This window comes from Corapipo altera, unplaced genomic scaffold (genome assembly GCF_003945725.1).
Source record: "Corapipo altera isolate COAL_440 unplaced genomic scaffold, ASM394572v1 67, whole genome shotgun sequence".
In the NCBI taxonomy this organism is placed as follows: Eukaryota; Metazoa; Chordata; class Aves; order Passeriformes; family Pipridae; genus Corapipo; species Corapipo altera.
Genome location: NW_020884906.1, coordinates 6,777,448 through 6,792,666, shown reverse-complemented (window position 1 = coordinate 6,792,666; position 15,219 = coordinate 6,777,448). Strand labels below are relative to the sequence as shown.

The 15,219-nt window shown below is 51.5% G+C and overlaps 1 protein-coding gene across 1 annotated transcript; it reads left to right on the top strand.

Annotated features, from left to right (window-relative positions):
• Nucleotides 1–16: 16 nt before the first annotated feature.
• Nucleotides 17–14,993, top strand: BRAP (BRCA1 associated protein). The gene is made up of 12 exons (XM_027652091.1): nucleotides 17–145; nucleotides 229–387; nucleotides 1,369–1,570; nucleotides 2,321–2,510; nucleotides 3,941–4,054; nucleotides 4,485–4,633; nucleotides 6,542–6,617; nucleotides 7,344–7,482; nucleotides 7,921–8,030; nucleotides 9,560–9,649; nucleotides 11,499–11,602; nucleotides 12,750–14,993. The coding sequence occupies exons 1-12, from the start codon at nucleotides 64–66 to the stop codon at nucleotides 13,108–13,110; spliced, it is 1,776 nt and encodes a 591-aa protein (XP_027507892.1). The 5' UTR covers nucleotides 17–63; the 3' UTR covers nucleotides 13,111–14,993.
• Nucleotides 14,994–15,219: the final 226 nt, after the last annotated feature.

The following is a 15,219-nucleotide window of genomic DNA, read 5'->3' as shown; positions in this document are numbered from 1 at the left end:
GCGGTGACGTCACGCGGCGAGCGGCGCGGCGGAGGCGGAAGCGGCGGCGCCGGTGCCGGGCCCATGAGCGTGTCCCTGGTGGTGATCCGCCTGGAGCTGGCCGGGGCCTCCCCGCTGCCCAAGGCCTTCGCCTACAGCGCGGCCGGTGCGTGCCCGCGGCCCCCGGGGCGCCGCCGCTACCGGGCTTCGCGCCGCCGGCCCGGCCCAATGCCTGGTTTGTCCCCGCAGGTCCGGACATGGCAGCGGAGAGCACCGGCGCGGCCCCCGCCGCCGTGCCCGCCTGCCTGCAGGGGAAGGGCCCCGGGGAGCGCGCGGCCATCCTGCACCAGCACCTGGGGCGGCGGGAGATGACCGACGTGATTATCGAGACCATCCGGCCCCGCGCAGGTACCGAGGGGCGCGGGCTGGGGCTGTCCCCGTGCTGTCCCGGGCCTGTCCCCGCCGCTGACACCGGCCAGGGGATGTTGAGAGGGCTGCGGGGTTTGCGGGTCTGGAGCCGGCCCGGCAGTTTGGAAAACAAGCAGAGGAGTTCAGGAATGTGCGTTGGGTGCGGGGGCAGAGCTGGTTGTTCTAGGCAAACACTTCCCACTGAGCTCATCCCGATCCACAACTTCCTCAGGAGGGGCAGCTCCGATCTCTGCTCGGTGTGAGCAGGAACAGGACCCAGAGAAGGGCTGGAGCTGTGTCAGGGGAGGTTTAGGTTGGATCTCAGGAAAAGGTTCTTCCCCCAGCGGGTGGTTGGGCACTGAACAGGCTCCCCAGGGAATGGTCACTGCCCCAAGGCTGCCAGAGCTCCAGGAGTGTTTGAACAACACTCTCAGGGACAGGGTGGGATTGTTGGGGTGTCCTGGGCAGAACCAGAAGTTGGACTGGATGGTCCCCGTGGGTCCCCTCCAGCTCAGGATATTCCCTGATTCACTCCACAGAGGTTTAATTTCTTTCAGGCTGTGCCACAGCTGGCCTGTGTTTCACTCCCCAGCATCACCGGTCCATAGCAATGAGACCATTTGCTCTGTAAATGTTTAATTTCCCTGGCAGGGAGGGATTTAAGGATGGAAACACCAAGTCTGACACACATCCAAGGTGCTCAGCAGGAGCTCCCACTCCTCCCCTGCTCAGCAAACCTGCCCCAGTTGCTTTGTGCTCATACTGGTGTCTGTTGGAATGTCACTGGGCATGGGACAAACCTCCTCCAGCTCAGTTCTGGGGCTCCCACAGGGTGTCTGTAGCTCTGCAATGTCCTGGGGGGCAGCAGGGATGAGGGGAATCTCATCCTGCTGCTCCCCAGGGCTGTGATTTGTGTGAACACAGACTGTGCTCAGGGCACAGCAGCACCTCAGTAACCGGGAAACTCTTGGTTTGTGAAAGATGAAGCAAAAGCTGCCGTGGAAGGAAGGAAATCCTCAGAGGCTGCATCTGCTGAGGACAAAACCAAACAGGAGGATCAGAGCAAGGAGCGTGAGGCTGCTCCAGACTCCCCCTCCAAGCAGCTCCCTGACCAGATCTCCTTCTTCAGCGGGAACCCTTCGGTGGAAATCGTCCATGGAATTATGCACCTGTACAAAACAAAGTAAGGATGGATTCCTGGGAAGGGTGAGTCTGTCAGCCCGAGGCTGTGGCTCCCGACAGGGATAAACAGGAAGGGTGACTCCTCCTGGGAGGGCACAGGGTGACTGGGGTTAATGGTGGAGCTTGGTGGACCTGTCAGAGCTGTAGGTGACATTAGAGGTGTTGGGAACCTGTGCTGGGGACTGTAAGAGCATAAGACAAGCACAGATTCCAAAAAAAATGACATTTGAAAGCAGCTTCCTGAGGGATCCCACAATTTAATCATGATCTCTGGGGCCTTGGTGACAGGCCTGAGGAACTGCCTGAGGAGCAGGAGGTTTCATCCTGTGCTTCAGGGGTTACAATTCCACACCATTCCCCTGAAATTGTGTAAGAACTCCCATTACAGGTCTTCCCGAAAGCCACCAGAAGCCCCCAAATGGGCACTGGAAATAGTAACAAACATTGCTCACTTGTTCTAGGAACAGTGCTGAGCATCTGGGGCTGGGCAACTTCAGCTGCTTTTATAGAGAAACAGATGTCCAATCATTCCTGGCAATCCCATTGCTGTTGGAGCTGCCCAGTTTAATCCTTGGCTGTGCCTGTTTCACGTGGGGGCACTGGGTGTTCACCACAACCCCTCTCAACATTTACAAAAGAGAGTTAAGGTTGATAACAGCTCCTGTAGTGACTGCAGCAGTTGGAATGGTGTGTCCAGCTGTGTGTCCAGCTGTGCCCTGCCCCCCCTGAGGTGTCCCTGTTGTGTCCCCAGCAAGATGACCTCCCTGAAGGAGGATGTGCAGCGCAGTGCCATGCTCTGCATCCTCACTGTCCCGGCCACCATGACCAGCCACGACCTCATGAAGTTTGTGGCCTCTTTCTACGAGGTGATTGAGCACATGAAAATCATCAGAGACTCCACCCCAAACCAGTACATGGTGCTGATCAAGTTCAGCTCACAGGTAAGAGCTGGGAGCCCCTTGCCTGGGGAGGTTGCTCTGCTGTCACTGCAGTCGCTGTTCAGGGGGGTTGTGTGGCTTCACTGGCCAGATGTCAGCCAGGATTGCACTCACCCATGGGGAAACAGCCCTGTCCCCCTTCCCTGAGAATTCCTGGGGCTCCTAAAGTCAGTCCCACACCTGGAGGAGAGTACCCTGTTCTAGGTGTGATTTTTCTTGGTTTAGTTCTTGCTTTGTCTTGGCAGGATATTTTATAAAAAATAGTCCAGACAGAGTTCTCTGCTATCTCACAACTTACTCAGAGTGGTGTGTTGTGCTGTGCTGAACAGAAAGGACCCAGCCACTGGGGCTCCCTGGGTTTTAGGAAAGACCTTTCCTGCTTTTCTGAGGAGCTGGGTGGTCTTCCAGCTACTGCCGGTGTGGAGAGGACAGTCACTCCCAAACTGAGAGGCCCAGGGGTGCTTTGATACCCAGGTAACACTGTTTGCTGCTTACAGGTCTCCTGAACTGAATCCTGGCTTTAAATTCCCCCCTCCAGTTCCTTTGTGGATCCTTCCACTTGTACATTCTCTTCTCCCAAATGCTAATTCCATATTTTGGGGTTCAGGGAGAGGTTTCCCCCATCTGTGGATGCTTCCTGACATGCTTCCCATGCCCTTTGTGCACATGGAATATTTGTGTGAGTTTTGTGCTAATTGAAGTAGTTACAAAGTTTATTTTTGTCTCTTGCTCTACCAAATTACACAGGCAAATATCTAATGCTGTAAATCCCTAAACTTGTGCTCAATTCGCCCTAAAATCCTGTTTCTGAGGAAAATCCTTGGAGCTCTGTTGACCCCTAATGGCTTTAGCTGCAGGTGACAAAACAAATCTCCAGGGCATTGATGCTGCTGGCTGGAATGACCAGGAGTTTGGGAATGTGGCATTCAGCTCATTGCCTCCAATCTTGTGTTGAGAAAGGGTTTGGGGAGTTACTGAGTGAAAAGGGATGATGGATTTGACAGGGTTTGGTTTGGTTCTGCCTCTTTTGCCTGGATTGTGGGTGGTGAAATGGACTCTTTCCCACAGTTAAACTGTTGCTCCTTTCCCTGTCATCACTGTGCTGCAACATGTCCCTCTTAAATTTTTGCAGAGACCAAATCTGCTTTACAAATGCCCTGAAATTGCTGACAAGGGGCAAAACAGATGCTGAAGGGAAATCCCTCATTCCTGCTGAATGATCCAATATCAGCATAGCTGTCACTGCCCTGGACTTCATTTTGTGTCTTCCAGTGATGATGCCAAAATGCAGTGCCTGGAGCTGAATCCCTCCCCTGGTGTTACAGGGCTGGGGGAGGGGAGAAAGGAGGATACAGGAGGTTCCTCCTCCTCTTCCTGGGTTGTGTGAGCTGTGAGTTTTCCCTTTTTAACCCGTTTCCCTGCTCTGTGCCCAGGCTGACGCCGACAGCTTCTACATGGCCTGCAACGGCCGCCAGTTCAACTCCATCGAGGAGGATGTTTGCCAGCTGGTGTACGTGGAAAGGGCTGAAGTCTTCAAATCAGAAGATGTAAGTTTGGTCTGTTTTTTTCCCTGCACTTCAGATGATTTTAAGAGGGTGATTTGGACTGGGCAGAACACTGCAAGAACAGCTCAACTGCATCAACCCAAACCCTGCTTCCCGTTCCAGTATCTTTGGGACAGTTTTTGTGGTGACTCTGTGGGTTTTATGCCTTGTCTCTGACCTAAACCTGCCTTGTGTTTTCATTTAGTGAACCCCCAGAGCACAGTGGGGCTGGTGGCACATGCAGCACCTTCACTGAGCCCGTGCTGTGCAGAGGAACCCGGCTGTGGGCTGTTGAATGTTGGGGATCACTTTATGTCAAATAAATTTTCACCCACTGTGTGTCGTGTTTCTGATCCCTGGTGCCAGCAAGAGAGAAGCTGGGCTTAGTTGCTGGTGCTTGGCAGGTGCTGAGCAGTCTGTTGTTGCCTTGCAGGGGGCCAGCCTGCCCGTGATGGACCTCACAGAGCTGCCCAAGTGCACTGTGTGCCTGGAGAGGATGGACGAGTCCGTGAACGGGATCCTGACCACGCTGTGCAACCACAGCTTCCACAGCCAGTGTCTGCAGCGCTGGGAGGACACCACGTAAGGGGCTTTGCTTCATTCCCACACCAAACCCTGCTCTGAGTGTGGTGGGTTTGTGCTGACAAGGCACTGCTCATCAGAGTGGGGGCAGGAATTACTGCAAGGCCTGATGCTCTTGTTTTCCCATTAAGAGACTCCCAGAGAGGAATCTCCTTGCCAAAAGTAATTGAACAATGATTCCCAGGGGCCTCCCTGCTGAGGCAGGGAGGGAGTTGTAGAGTAATGCTGATTATTTCAAAATACAGGATAAAAGTGCTGGGGTAAACAGCACTGAGTGCACACACAGCCCTCTTCACTCAGCCTTGTCAGTTCAGTTATCCCTAAAAAAGATGGATCTGCCCACCTGCCTGGAGGTGAGGGGCCCTTTGGGCAGCCCTGCAGGCTTCTCTGCTGCCTGGATGCTGGGAGGGGAGGAGGAGGAGCTGGGCAAGAGCAGGTGTGCAGGGGGGCAGGACTGGGAAGGGGAAGGCAGGGGAGGAAGGAATGATGACAAGGTCACTCAGTAAATCAGGCAGGGGAGGCTCCACACAGGCTGTTGTTCCGGGTGGGTGTGGGATGAGGGATAGGGGGCCATGCCTTGCATGTGGGGACCCTCCATGGCACTGGGCAGTGCTGGGGGTCAGACCTGAGTCTGTCCTTAAAGCAGCTCCTCTTGCTGCCTTAACCCTTCCCTGTTTGTGCTCCCACCAGCCCTCCCATCCCTGGGGAGGGGATTTCAGCATTCCTGGAGCCCCCGACTGGCACTCAGTCAGCTGCTCTGTGTTGGACATGTTGTGCATTCCTCTGGACACTGTTTGCTGCACCTCAGGCAGTCACAGCTACTGCAGCAGGAGGTTGCACATCTTCCCTGTACCTGCTCTGTCCCTGGGACCCTGATGCTGGATTCTCTGATGGAGTGTGAGGAAGATTTTAGCTCTCTGTCCATCACTCGTGAGCCAAAGCACCAGAACCCCAGTGCCATTGATCAGATGTGTAGCTGTGCAAGTTGATGGGCTGCTTTGCTCATAAATCAAAACCAGTTTAAATTTGAAGCAATGGAGCTTAGCCAGTGCAGGGGCAAGATCCAAAATAGCACTTAAACATGTAATATACAATTTAAGCACAACTTACGCTCCTCATCTCAAAGAACCATAAAGGAAAATCCCTGTCCTTGCTCAGGCGCCACAGAGGCTGTAAATGCCTGAATTTGTACAGAAAGCTGACTGCAATCCGGTTGTCTCCTCCCTGGAATAGTTCTGTGGCTTATCCAGCAGCTAATGAAAAATACATAAACAGTCCTGGCAGCAGATGTAGCCTCAGCTGCCCCGAGCTGAGCTGAGCTGAGCTGCTGGTGCTCTGGGTCTGGACAGGCTCCTTCTGCTCTTGGGTGTTCTGGCAGCACTGAGGTACTTCCAAAAGGGATGAGAGACCTCTTGAATCTTTGGTGGATCCAAAAGGAATGCCTGCTGCTGATACCTTTAGGGTACAGTTATGGGGTGTTCTGCCTGGGAAGGCTAAGACCAAAACCCTTGGGTTGGGATGGAACTGAGGCATCTCCTCAGGGTTGTTTAAGCACAAAGGTGTGTTTGCAGAGTGTCACTTGGCTGTTCTCAGCAGTGTGTAGCTACAACATGCTCGTGTTTGCAGATGTTCTTTATGGCTGGACTGCAGCTAAGCCAGATCCAGCTGAACCTGTGAAATGGCTTTGGGAGAACTGTTCTTTGTGCTTCTGTCACTCACCAGCCTAATAGCAGTGACCTTGTGTGGAATGGAGGTCAATTTGAGTGGGTAAATGTGAGCTGAGAGATGGAGGATACAGGGAGCATCCTGCTGCACCAGGCATTCCCTGGAGCTCTCTGGCTCTGTTTAATTACTGGAAGATGAGGATGGAGCAAACTGTGTCTCATCACAGTGCTTTATTGCCCCCAGGTGCCCTGTCTGCAGGTACTGCCAGACACCAGAGCCCGTGGAAGAGAACAAGTGCTTTGAGTGTGGAGTTCAAGAAGTAAGTAGGTGGGTGGATGGTGAGTGAGATCTAGACTAGATCTGACTGCACAGCTGCTTGGGCTGCTTTGGGGGGTAATTCTGTGGCTGATTTTACCAGTCAGGGGGGTATCAGCTTTCCTTTTGAGTTGGAATCGGTGCTAGGAAGGGATGTTACCTCACAGGTTTCCTGTTTTGACAAATCATTCTGATTCTTAGAAAGATCAGCACATCAACTGATCAGAGTGTGTGTGATGGGTGTGACAGCAGGGAGCTAAAGTGACCTTGAGCATGGTGAGCCCTTCTGGTCTGTGCCTTCAGGGCTTGCCTTGCTGAGCCTGCTGAGGTGCCTCGGTCCTTAGTCAAGGCCACTCTTCCATCCAGGTGGTGATTTACCAACGTGCCCAGCACCTGCAGGGTGGCCCATTGGAATGCCTTGGATTTTGGGCTGGGAATAGATAGTTTGCCCCTCAGCCTTTATGTTTTCAGACTCTCACAACAGGGATGGCTGAAGCTTCATTTTCTTGTAGAGATTTATTGCTATTCCCATGAAAAAAATCTTGTCTCCAGTGAGCAAGGACCCCCTTCTCTTTGGCCTTCCAGAGGAGCAGGAAAGGGAAAGCAAACCCTGCTGGTTCCCTGAGGAAGGGACTGCACAGCACCAGCAGGGCAGCGGGGTGGGATCACACTTTCCCAAGGTGCCCCAGGTGACAGTGCTGTACCCACAGAGCTTTCCCTGTGTTGGCAGAACCTGTGGATCTGTCTGATCTGTGGGCACATCGGCTGTGGGCGCTACGTGAGCCGACACGCCTACAAGCACTTCGAGGAGACCCAGCACACCTACGCCATGCAGCTCACCAACCACAGGGTCTGGGACTACGCTGGAGGTGAGAGCTCCCCGTCCCTCCTGCAGGGTCACCTGGCTTGGGAACAGCTCTTGGAACCCCTTAGGAAGAGGGGTTGAGGCAGAGTTTGCCCGGAGATGAAGGAGTTTGTGTCTGCACTAATCCCTGTCTTTTGGAAGCATCCATCTCTGCTCTTATAGCAGCTTTAGTGGGTCTGGAGCAGATGGAGGAGGGAGAACATGACTGGAATGTGTTTGTCACTCCCTTTCCATCCGTTTTCCCTGAGGTGTGGGAATGGGCTGTTGGAATAAATACCCTGTGAGGTGTCTGGGAGAAGTCTGCTAAAGAACAAACCCATGTGAGGTTGGCTCTGTGCCTCCCCGAGGTGCTGGTGCAGAGCCTGGGGGGTTAATTGTTCTGCAGGGCTGGGGGCAGCCTGGGTGCTCCTCAGCTCCAAGTGCTTGGATTTTCTCTCCTCAGACAACTACGTCCATCGGCTGGTGGCCAGTAAAACTGACGGGAAGATCGTTCAGTACGAGTGTGAGGGGGACATGTGCCAGGAGGAGAAAATTGATGCCTTACAATTAGAGGTAAATATTTTGATGTGTTGGGCTCTGTGTGGGGAAGTGTTTCAAACCCTGACATGACCACAGTTCAATCCCATCAGCTTACACAGCAGACCTGCTCCCTGCCTGTAGGGAATCATCTCCAGCCAGGAGCAGGAATGGCTTTACTGCTTTTTTTTCTTCCTGTTTTTTTTTTTTTTAAACCTTCCCTGGCTCTGCAGAGCCGATGCAGCGCCGTGTGAGCTGCAGTGTTGTCCTGTGGTCACTGGATTGAAGATGAGCTGGTTGTGCTGCTGCAAACACTCAGGTCACTGGAGGGAGAAATGGGTCTGAGTCACCCTCCAGACCCTTCCCAGTGGATCCGTGACCAGGGATCGCAGCCAGGATCTGTGTGGAACTGTCAGTAAGAGCAGCTTAGCTCCTAAACTGAACCAGGCTGTAGGAATCCTTGGCCAGCAAAGCTGACAGGCTTGTCTGACACCAGCCATGTTCTGTTCCCTCCTCTCGAACAGATAATGATTTATTTATTTTCAGTACCTGTTGCCCAGCTTCTCTCCTAACTAAAGGAGAAATCCCTGCTTCACTGAGCAGACACTGCAGCACCATTTCAGCCGCATTAGACACGAGGGGATGTGAGGAGGAACAGCCCACAGGGACCAGACTTGAGCAGCTCATTGCTCAGATAAATATTTGGTTGCTTTTCCATGAATTTTCTGACTAACACTCAGATGCTAAACCAGCTAATTTTAACCCTTTCTTCTGGGAGGTTGTTGCTTAAAGTGTGTAAGATCTCTCTGTCCTATGAGATCTAAATATTTGAGAGAGAATGAATTTGGCAGTGTATGTTGGCACTCAGAAATTGCTGAGAGTGATCAGGGCTTTGTGCATTTTTAATTCTGCAGTGAATGGCTAATTTGGTGCTTATTAGCCTGATGATAAGAAATGATCAGGTTTTCCAGCCTTCTCATAACTCATTTGCAGAACCAGCAGGGAAGAGATGGGATGGAAGGCATCTATCCTCGTTCAGATGCCAAATGACATTGGAATGGGCCATCCATTTAGAGAATTGTGAATAGTACACAGAGCTGAGGGTGCTTTTCCAGAGACCTTCTTACAGGGAAGCTGGGCATGTGCACTGATCCTTCTGCCTTGGATTTGGGTCTGTGAATGGGAACTCTGCCCCTCAGCCTTTGGGATCTCAGACTCTCATGACAGGGATGAGTGAAGCTTCATTTTCTTGTAGAGATTGCTGCTCCCACAAAAACAAGCTGTCTCCTCTTTCAAAAGTTCTTACCTTGATAATGGGTTCAGCTCAGCAGAACTTTCACTTGATCCTCATGCTCTGAAGGCTTTCCTTGATTTCAAAAACCAATTGATTTGATTGTGAAATCAAACTGGTGAAACACATCAGCTGGAGGTGCAGTTGGGATGTGTGTCCAGAACCTTCTCTCTGCTCAATTTCATCTGATTAAATTGATTTGGATTTTGGAGCCCTCTGGGCTCCCTGATCAGCACAGCCCCCCTGACCACTCTGTGTCTCTCTGTGTTTGTAGTATTCCTATTTGCTGACGAGCCAGCTGGAATCCCAGCGGATCTATTGGGAAAACAAGATTGTCCGGATAGAGAAGGACACGGCTGAAGAGGTGAGCTCTGCCCTGGGCAAGTGTGCAGGGCCCTGGACACTGGGAAATGGGAGAGAGAAGGAGCTGGTGGGTCCGTGGTGTGTGACGTGGCCTTGTGCAGCCTGTTCCGCTCCCAGCTGGGAAAATTGGCTCCGGGATGTGTCTGTCCCTTCTCTGGCTGCTCACATCCAGCAATTTGCTGCTCAGTGGTGCAGAAGCAGGTAGATTGCACCGAGATTGAAGGGTGATTTAAATGTGCTGCTGGAGAAACTGCAGCAGAGGGGAGGGCAGCCTGTGGTGCTGCAGGATCCCGGGCTGCTGGTGCCATCCGTCTCCCTGACACGGCTCTCCGGGGAAGGTTGGTGTAGCAGAGACAATATGACTTTAATTTGCTCGGCTGCAGGAGGTGGGAGCTGTCTCTCTGCTCCAAATGCATATTGATTTGCCCTTTCTTTTTGATCCCCTCTCTCTCCTCCTCACCCTTTGGGAAAAGTTCAGTCTCCTCCTATAAAGCATCCTGGAGGCAGGACTGCTTCAAAATGTCACCGGCAAAAATCCAGGGAGGATATTTTACTGCTTTTTCACTCTACATAGATCCTTTGAAGTAGGTTTAAAGTGATTCAGGATTTAGAACTGAGTCCTTAACTTAACTTTCCACACGACTTCTAATTAACCATTTAGTACCTGCAGTGAAATAAACATAGGAATTGTGACCATTGAAATAGTGGTCACTGACCTTGTCCTAAAGAACAGTCCCAGGAATCTCAAGGAGAACCTTATAGAAGGAAAATATATATCAAAAATAATCTTGCACAGGACCAAGAAACATGATCCACAAAGAAATTCAAAGTGAAATGGCTGTGATCTATTCCCCAAATGTGGTTTCACATTTAAAGATCCCAACAATGTTATTCATGGCACTTGCTCCGTGTAAGTCTTGTCTGGATTGGTGCCACCATGCAGTGTATTCCATTATCAGTGCTCAGGCTACTTCCTCAAATTACCCATCAGCTGCACAAACATTCCCTGATTAGGGCTGGAAGGCTTAAAACCTGCTCTGCATCCACTGTGGCACCAGTGACAGCACCATGTGTGCTGACACTGAGATGTGTCCACATCGCTCCTTCAGGAAAGCATTTTTCCTTTAAATTCCTGCCTCCACTACAGCAGAGCATGCTGTAGACACTGATATGGGGGAATCAAGCATTCCTGACTGTAAATCCCCTGTAAGTCTCATGTTGGGGGTTTGACACGCTCAGTGCTGCACCTGGAGAAGGAGAGCTTGGCTTTCTCCCACAGCAGCACCTGGAGTGGGGCAGCAGAGGAAGAGGAAGCCGAGGAAGGAGTGTTTGTGTTTGTGTTTTGCATGAGTAAGATATTGGTGTCAGTGGGTCACTGCCTTATGACAGCACTGCTGAGTCAGTGCTGAGCAGGGGAGCCTGTTCATCTTCACACTTTGACCACACTTCCTTGAGGTTTGGTTTAAAATGAGCAAAAACTCAGCCTTGTAACACCTTAAGGTGGAAATGCGAGTTTGCCGACGGAGCCAGAAACAGGAGAGAATGGCTGAAGGAATGACTGCTGCAGGCAGGGAGAAGTTAAGGATCTGCTGCAGCTTTTGTGTGATCCTGGCACAGCTCTCAGCCCGAGTTGCTGCTCTGTGTGAGCAGCTTCCACGGCAACGTGGCTCCTTGTCTGGGCTACGAGTGTGACACGGGGGTCTCCAGCAGAACAAAGCCTGGACTCAGAGCTTCCCTTACCTGGGGAGAGGAACGGGCTGAAGTCTGGAAACCACTCCAGAAAACTGAGTGTCCTGACGAAAGTGCAGCGGACTTTGAGCTGGTTGAAATGCCTGTGTTTGTTTTTACAGATTAACAACATGAAGACCAAATTTAAAGAGACCATTGAGAAGTGTGACAGTCTGGAACAGCGGCTCAATGACTTGCTCAAAGAAAAGCAGTCTGTGGAGAGGAAGTGGGTACCGCTGCCAGGTTCAGTTCCATGCAGCCATTAAAGTGCTGCACACTGACATCCAAAAAGGAATCCTGCTATTCCTGGGCAATTCTGAGCTGTTTAAGCTGGAATACTGAGAACATGGCTTGCTTTAAAAAAAGCTCTCATTTCTGTAGGTGTTCCCAAAGGGGAAGTGCCTGTTTTGTGAGCAGCTTTGGGGTTCTCAGCTCCTTTTACACACTCTGCATATTTAGCACTCAGGGATCCTTCCTCTCCCTGCTCCAGGGATCATTCCTCCCCCTGCTCTGAGGTAGATGCCAGCCTGTCCTGCCATTGGCAGATGCATCCAAAGGGATGAGAGGCAGCTCAGCAGAGGCACCACCCAGCACAGAGGAAAATGGAGATCTTGGGAATTGCCCAGGGGAAAGACGGTTAAGCACAGGGACTGGGATCCATGTGCTCCAGCAGACTGGGTGGGACTGTGTGCCCTGTTCCTCCCAACCTGTCCAGCAGCCCTGGCTGGAGCAGGGAGCCCAGGCCAGGGAGGTGGGTCAGTGCAGCTCACCTTGCTGGGTGGGAAGGGGTTGCTGTATGATGCCAGCTAACTTCCAGGGTAAAAGCAGTGAGTTGTTGGGAGCAGGAAGTCTGTGAATCATGGGGCTACTGATATCCTTTTGGGAGCATCTCACTTCCAAGTGAAGTGGCATCTTCAGGGTCTTGGAGTGTGGAGGAGCCAGTGTCTGGGGTCCCTGGCTGCCCTCAGCTCTCTCAGGGTCCTGTGTAACCTCTGTGCCCTTTTTGGGACCTGTTCCAAAAGCTGCAGGTGTGTGCTCAAGGTTAGTCCCATCTCCCAAACATCTCACTGTTGGCATTTGTCATGAGGTGGAATTGCCTGACTACCAAAAGAAGGGATAACTCCTGAGTTATGCAGTTAAGGAAGGAATTCTGCCTCACAGTATCGTGTTCCATGTACAGGTAACACACTGGTGCTGCACAGAAAATCCTGGGGGCATGTCAGAGTCTTGCATTGCCTCCCCTTGCCCATCTTTGCCAGAAAACCAAATTGCAGGTGGTCTCAGGGGGGCTGGGGGCAGTTGCCCAGTACAAAGGCTGCAGTGGGGTTTGGGCTGGGAGTGCTGCTGTCCTGACTTGTGCTTCTCCCTGCAAGGTGTTCCCAGCTGAACAACAAAGTGGCAAAGCTCTCCAACGAGCTGAAGGAGGAGCAGGAGCTGAACAAGTGCTTGAGAGCAAACCAGGCCTTGCTGCAGAACAAACTGAAGGAGGAGGAGAGAGTGTTAAAGGAGACCTGTGAGCAGAAGGACTTGCAGATCTCCGAGATCCAGGAGCAGCTGCGGGATGTCATGTTCTACCTGGAGACACAACAGAAGATCAACCACCTCCCAGCCGAGACCCGGCAGGAGATCCAGGAGGGACAGATCAACATCGCAGTGGCATCTTCTGCCAGCTCCTCCACGGCAGGCACAGGCAAACCTTCCTCCAGGAGAGGCCGTGGCAAGAGGGGGAAATGAGCCTGGGAATGCTCTGCTCCTGCCCTGGAACTGGCCGTGCCGGCGCAGGCCTGGCTCACCTCGGGACTCCGGCTGGGAACATCCAGCCCACTAAAGCTCAGCTAGAAATTGTCTTCAGAGCTGCTCATAAAACTGGCTGCCAGTCAGTGGAGGTGTCTGTGGTATTTAAAAGCATTTCACTGCACTATTTAGCTGTTTTTAGGCAGATCTTGATGACCATTTTGCCTTCCTACCTTTTCAGAGCCCCTCCTGTCTCCTTGGAGAAGGTTTTGGGGTGGAGGGTGTGTCCATGTCAAATATCCCATTCCCTGCAGGGATGCTGTAGAGTAGGCTCAGCCCAGTGTGTAAGGCTTCTCCAGTTCTTCTCCTGGATTAAAAGTATTCTCAATTAAGAAATTATTTAATAAACAGTGTAAATTAGACTATATACATCTCCTTTTTGTATGTGCAGTCCTGGCGCTGCAGAACTGCTAGTGCAGGAGTAGAACTGTAGTTTGGAAATAAAAAGGAGTGAGGTGTGGAAAATGAACCATCTTAGTGGTGTAAGAAACCAGGTGAGTCCTAAAGGCTCATGATCTGGGAAATTAAATGCTTTAAGGGACTCTGCTATGATCTCTTTCTTCATTTTACAGGTGGCCTTTGAGAGGCCAGTGTGCTGCCTTTGGGGCAGAAAGGGTGGAAGTTTTGTGTTCTGGACGCTGTTTAATATTATTTTATAGGTATTTCTACAAATTAAATAGAGTCATCTGTGAAGATGGGAACATGCTCCCAGCATTCCAGTCCTCCTGAGCAGGGGGTGTGTCCCCTCACTGGGCTGCACTGGGGATGCTGGTACGAGCTCCAGAGCTGTTACCCTCAAAACCAGATGAGGAGAGGGATGAGCTCAGCCTTTTACAAACTCTTCCCACATTCCTGTAGCTGCCAGGCCGGGTCTGTGGGAGAGCTGGATGTGCTGCCCACCACTGGACCCTTGCTGTGAGCTGCAGCTGCTTTTCCCAGTTCCTCTGATCCTGCTCCAAAACGTGGCACTGTCCAAAATCTCAGCTGGCAGAACTCCCATGTCACTTGCCCCAAAGGTAGGCAGGTCCTGTAAGGGGAATTTGTGGACAAACCTCTTTTGCTTTGGTTTTTTGTTGGTTTTCACTTAGATTCTCAGATTGGATGCTCTGGGGCGGGCAGTTTTCTCCTGGCTGGAGAAGTGACTGTCCTGGTGGTTGTTGTGCTCAGAATGGGAGCGTTTAAAGGCTGATCTGTTGTTAGAGATGGCAGGGGAGTCCCACAGTTTTCTTTCCAGCCCATAGGATGATCCTTGTCCATTGGAACAATCATGATCTTAGTCTGGGACACTGGCTGGCTGACCAGCTCCAGCCCAGACCCATGAAACAGCCAGTCCTTTATTGCTGGAGGTGGTTCCTTTTTTGGCCAGTTGAAAGGGATGAGTTACAATCAGTGGAATGACTTGGGAAAGGCGGGTCATTACAATCCACTTCCTGACTGGATGGACTGGAAGTGTGGACCGTCACTGGAAATTCGGGGCACGTGTTAGTGCAGTCATGGCATCCACTGCTTGGGTCTGGAGATCTGCCCCAACCACCTGGAATTTGGACCTTTTCTAACTTTGTAGCATGAATGTACACTCACTTTTCCATGTGTGGATTGTACAACCAGGCCTCTGCCTTCTGTAAATGACTCTAAGGACCGAGAGATGTACAGCACGGCTTGCTCTCCTAGAGAAACTATTTTATTTAAGATATATTTTTACACCATTAAGATCCTCTGACCTTTTGCTGAAGGCTTGCTTTGTGTAGAACACTAAGATGCTGTACTGTATCTTGGAATTCCTTTTCAAAAAATGTGATGGAAAATTAAACCAGTGTGCAGTTCTTTGTGTGTGTTTGACTGGAAGGGGAGGGAGGAGAAGGCAGGGAGGACAACAAAACATGCAACTTGTTATTTTTGAAGTCTTCTGGTTTTTAACTCGAAGGCAAAGCTGTCCAAATGAGCCCTGTGTCATCTTTGGGCTGGGGAAGTTGGGCTCAGCTGAGCTGATCTGAGCAGATAAGGCAGGGCAATTATCCCTGGGCAGCTCATGCAGAAAAAGCAAGAATT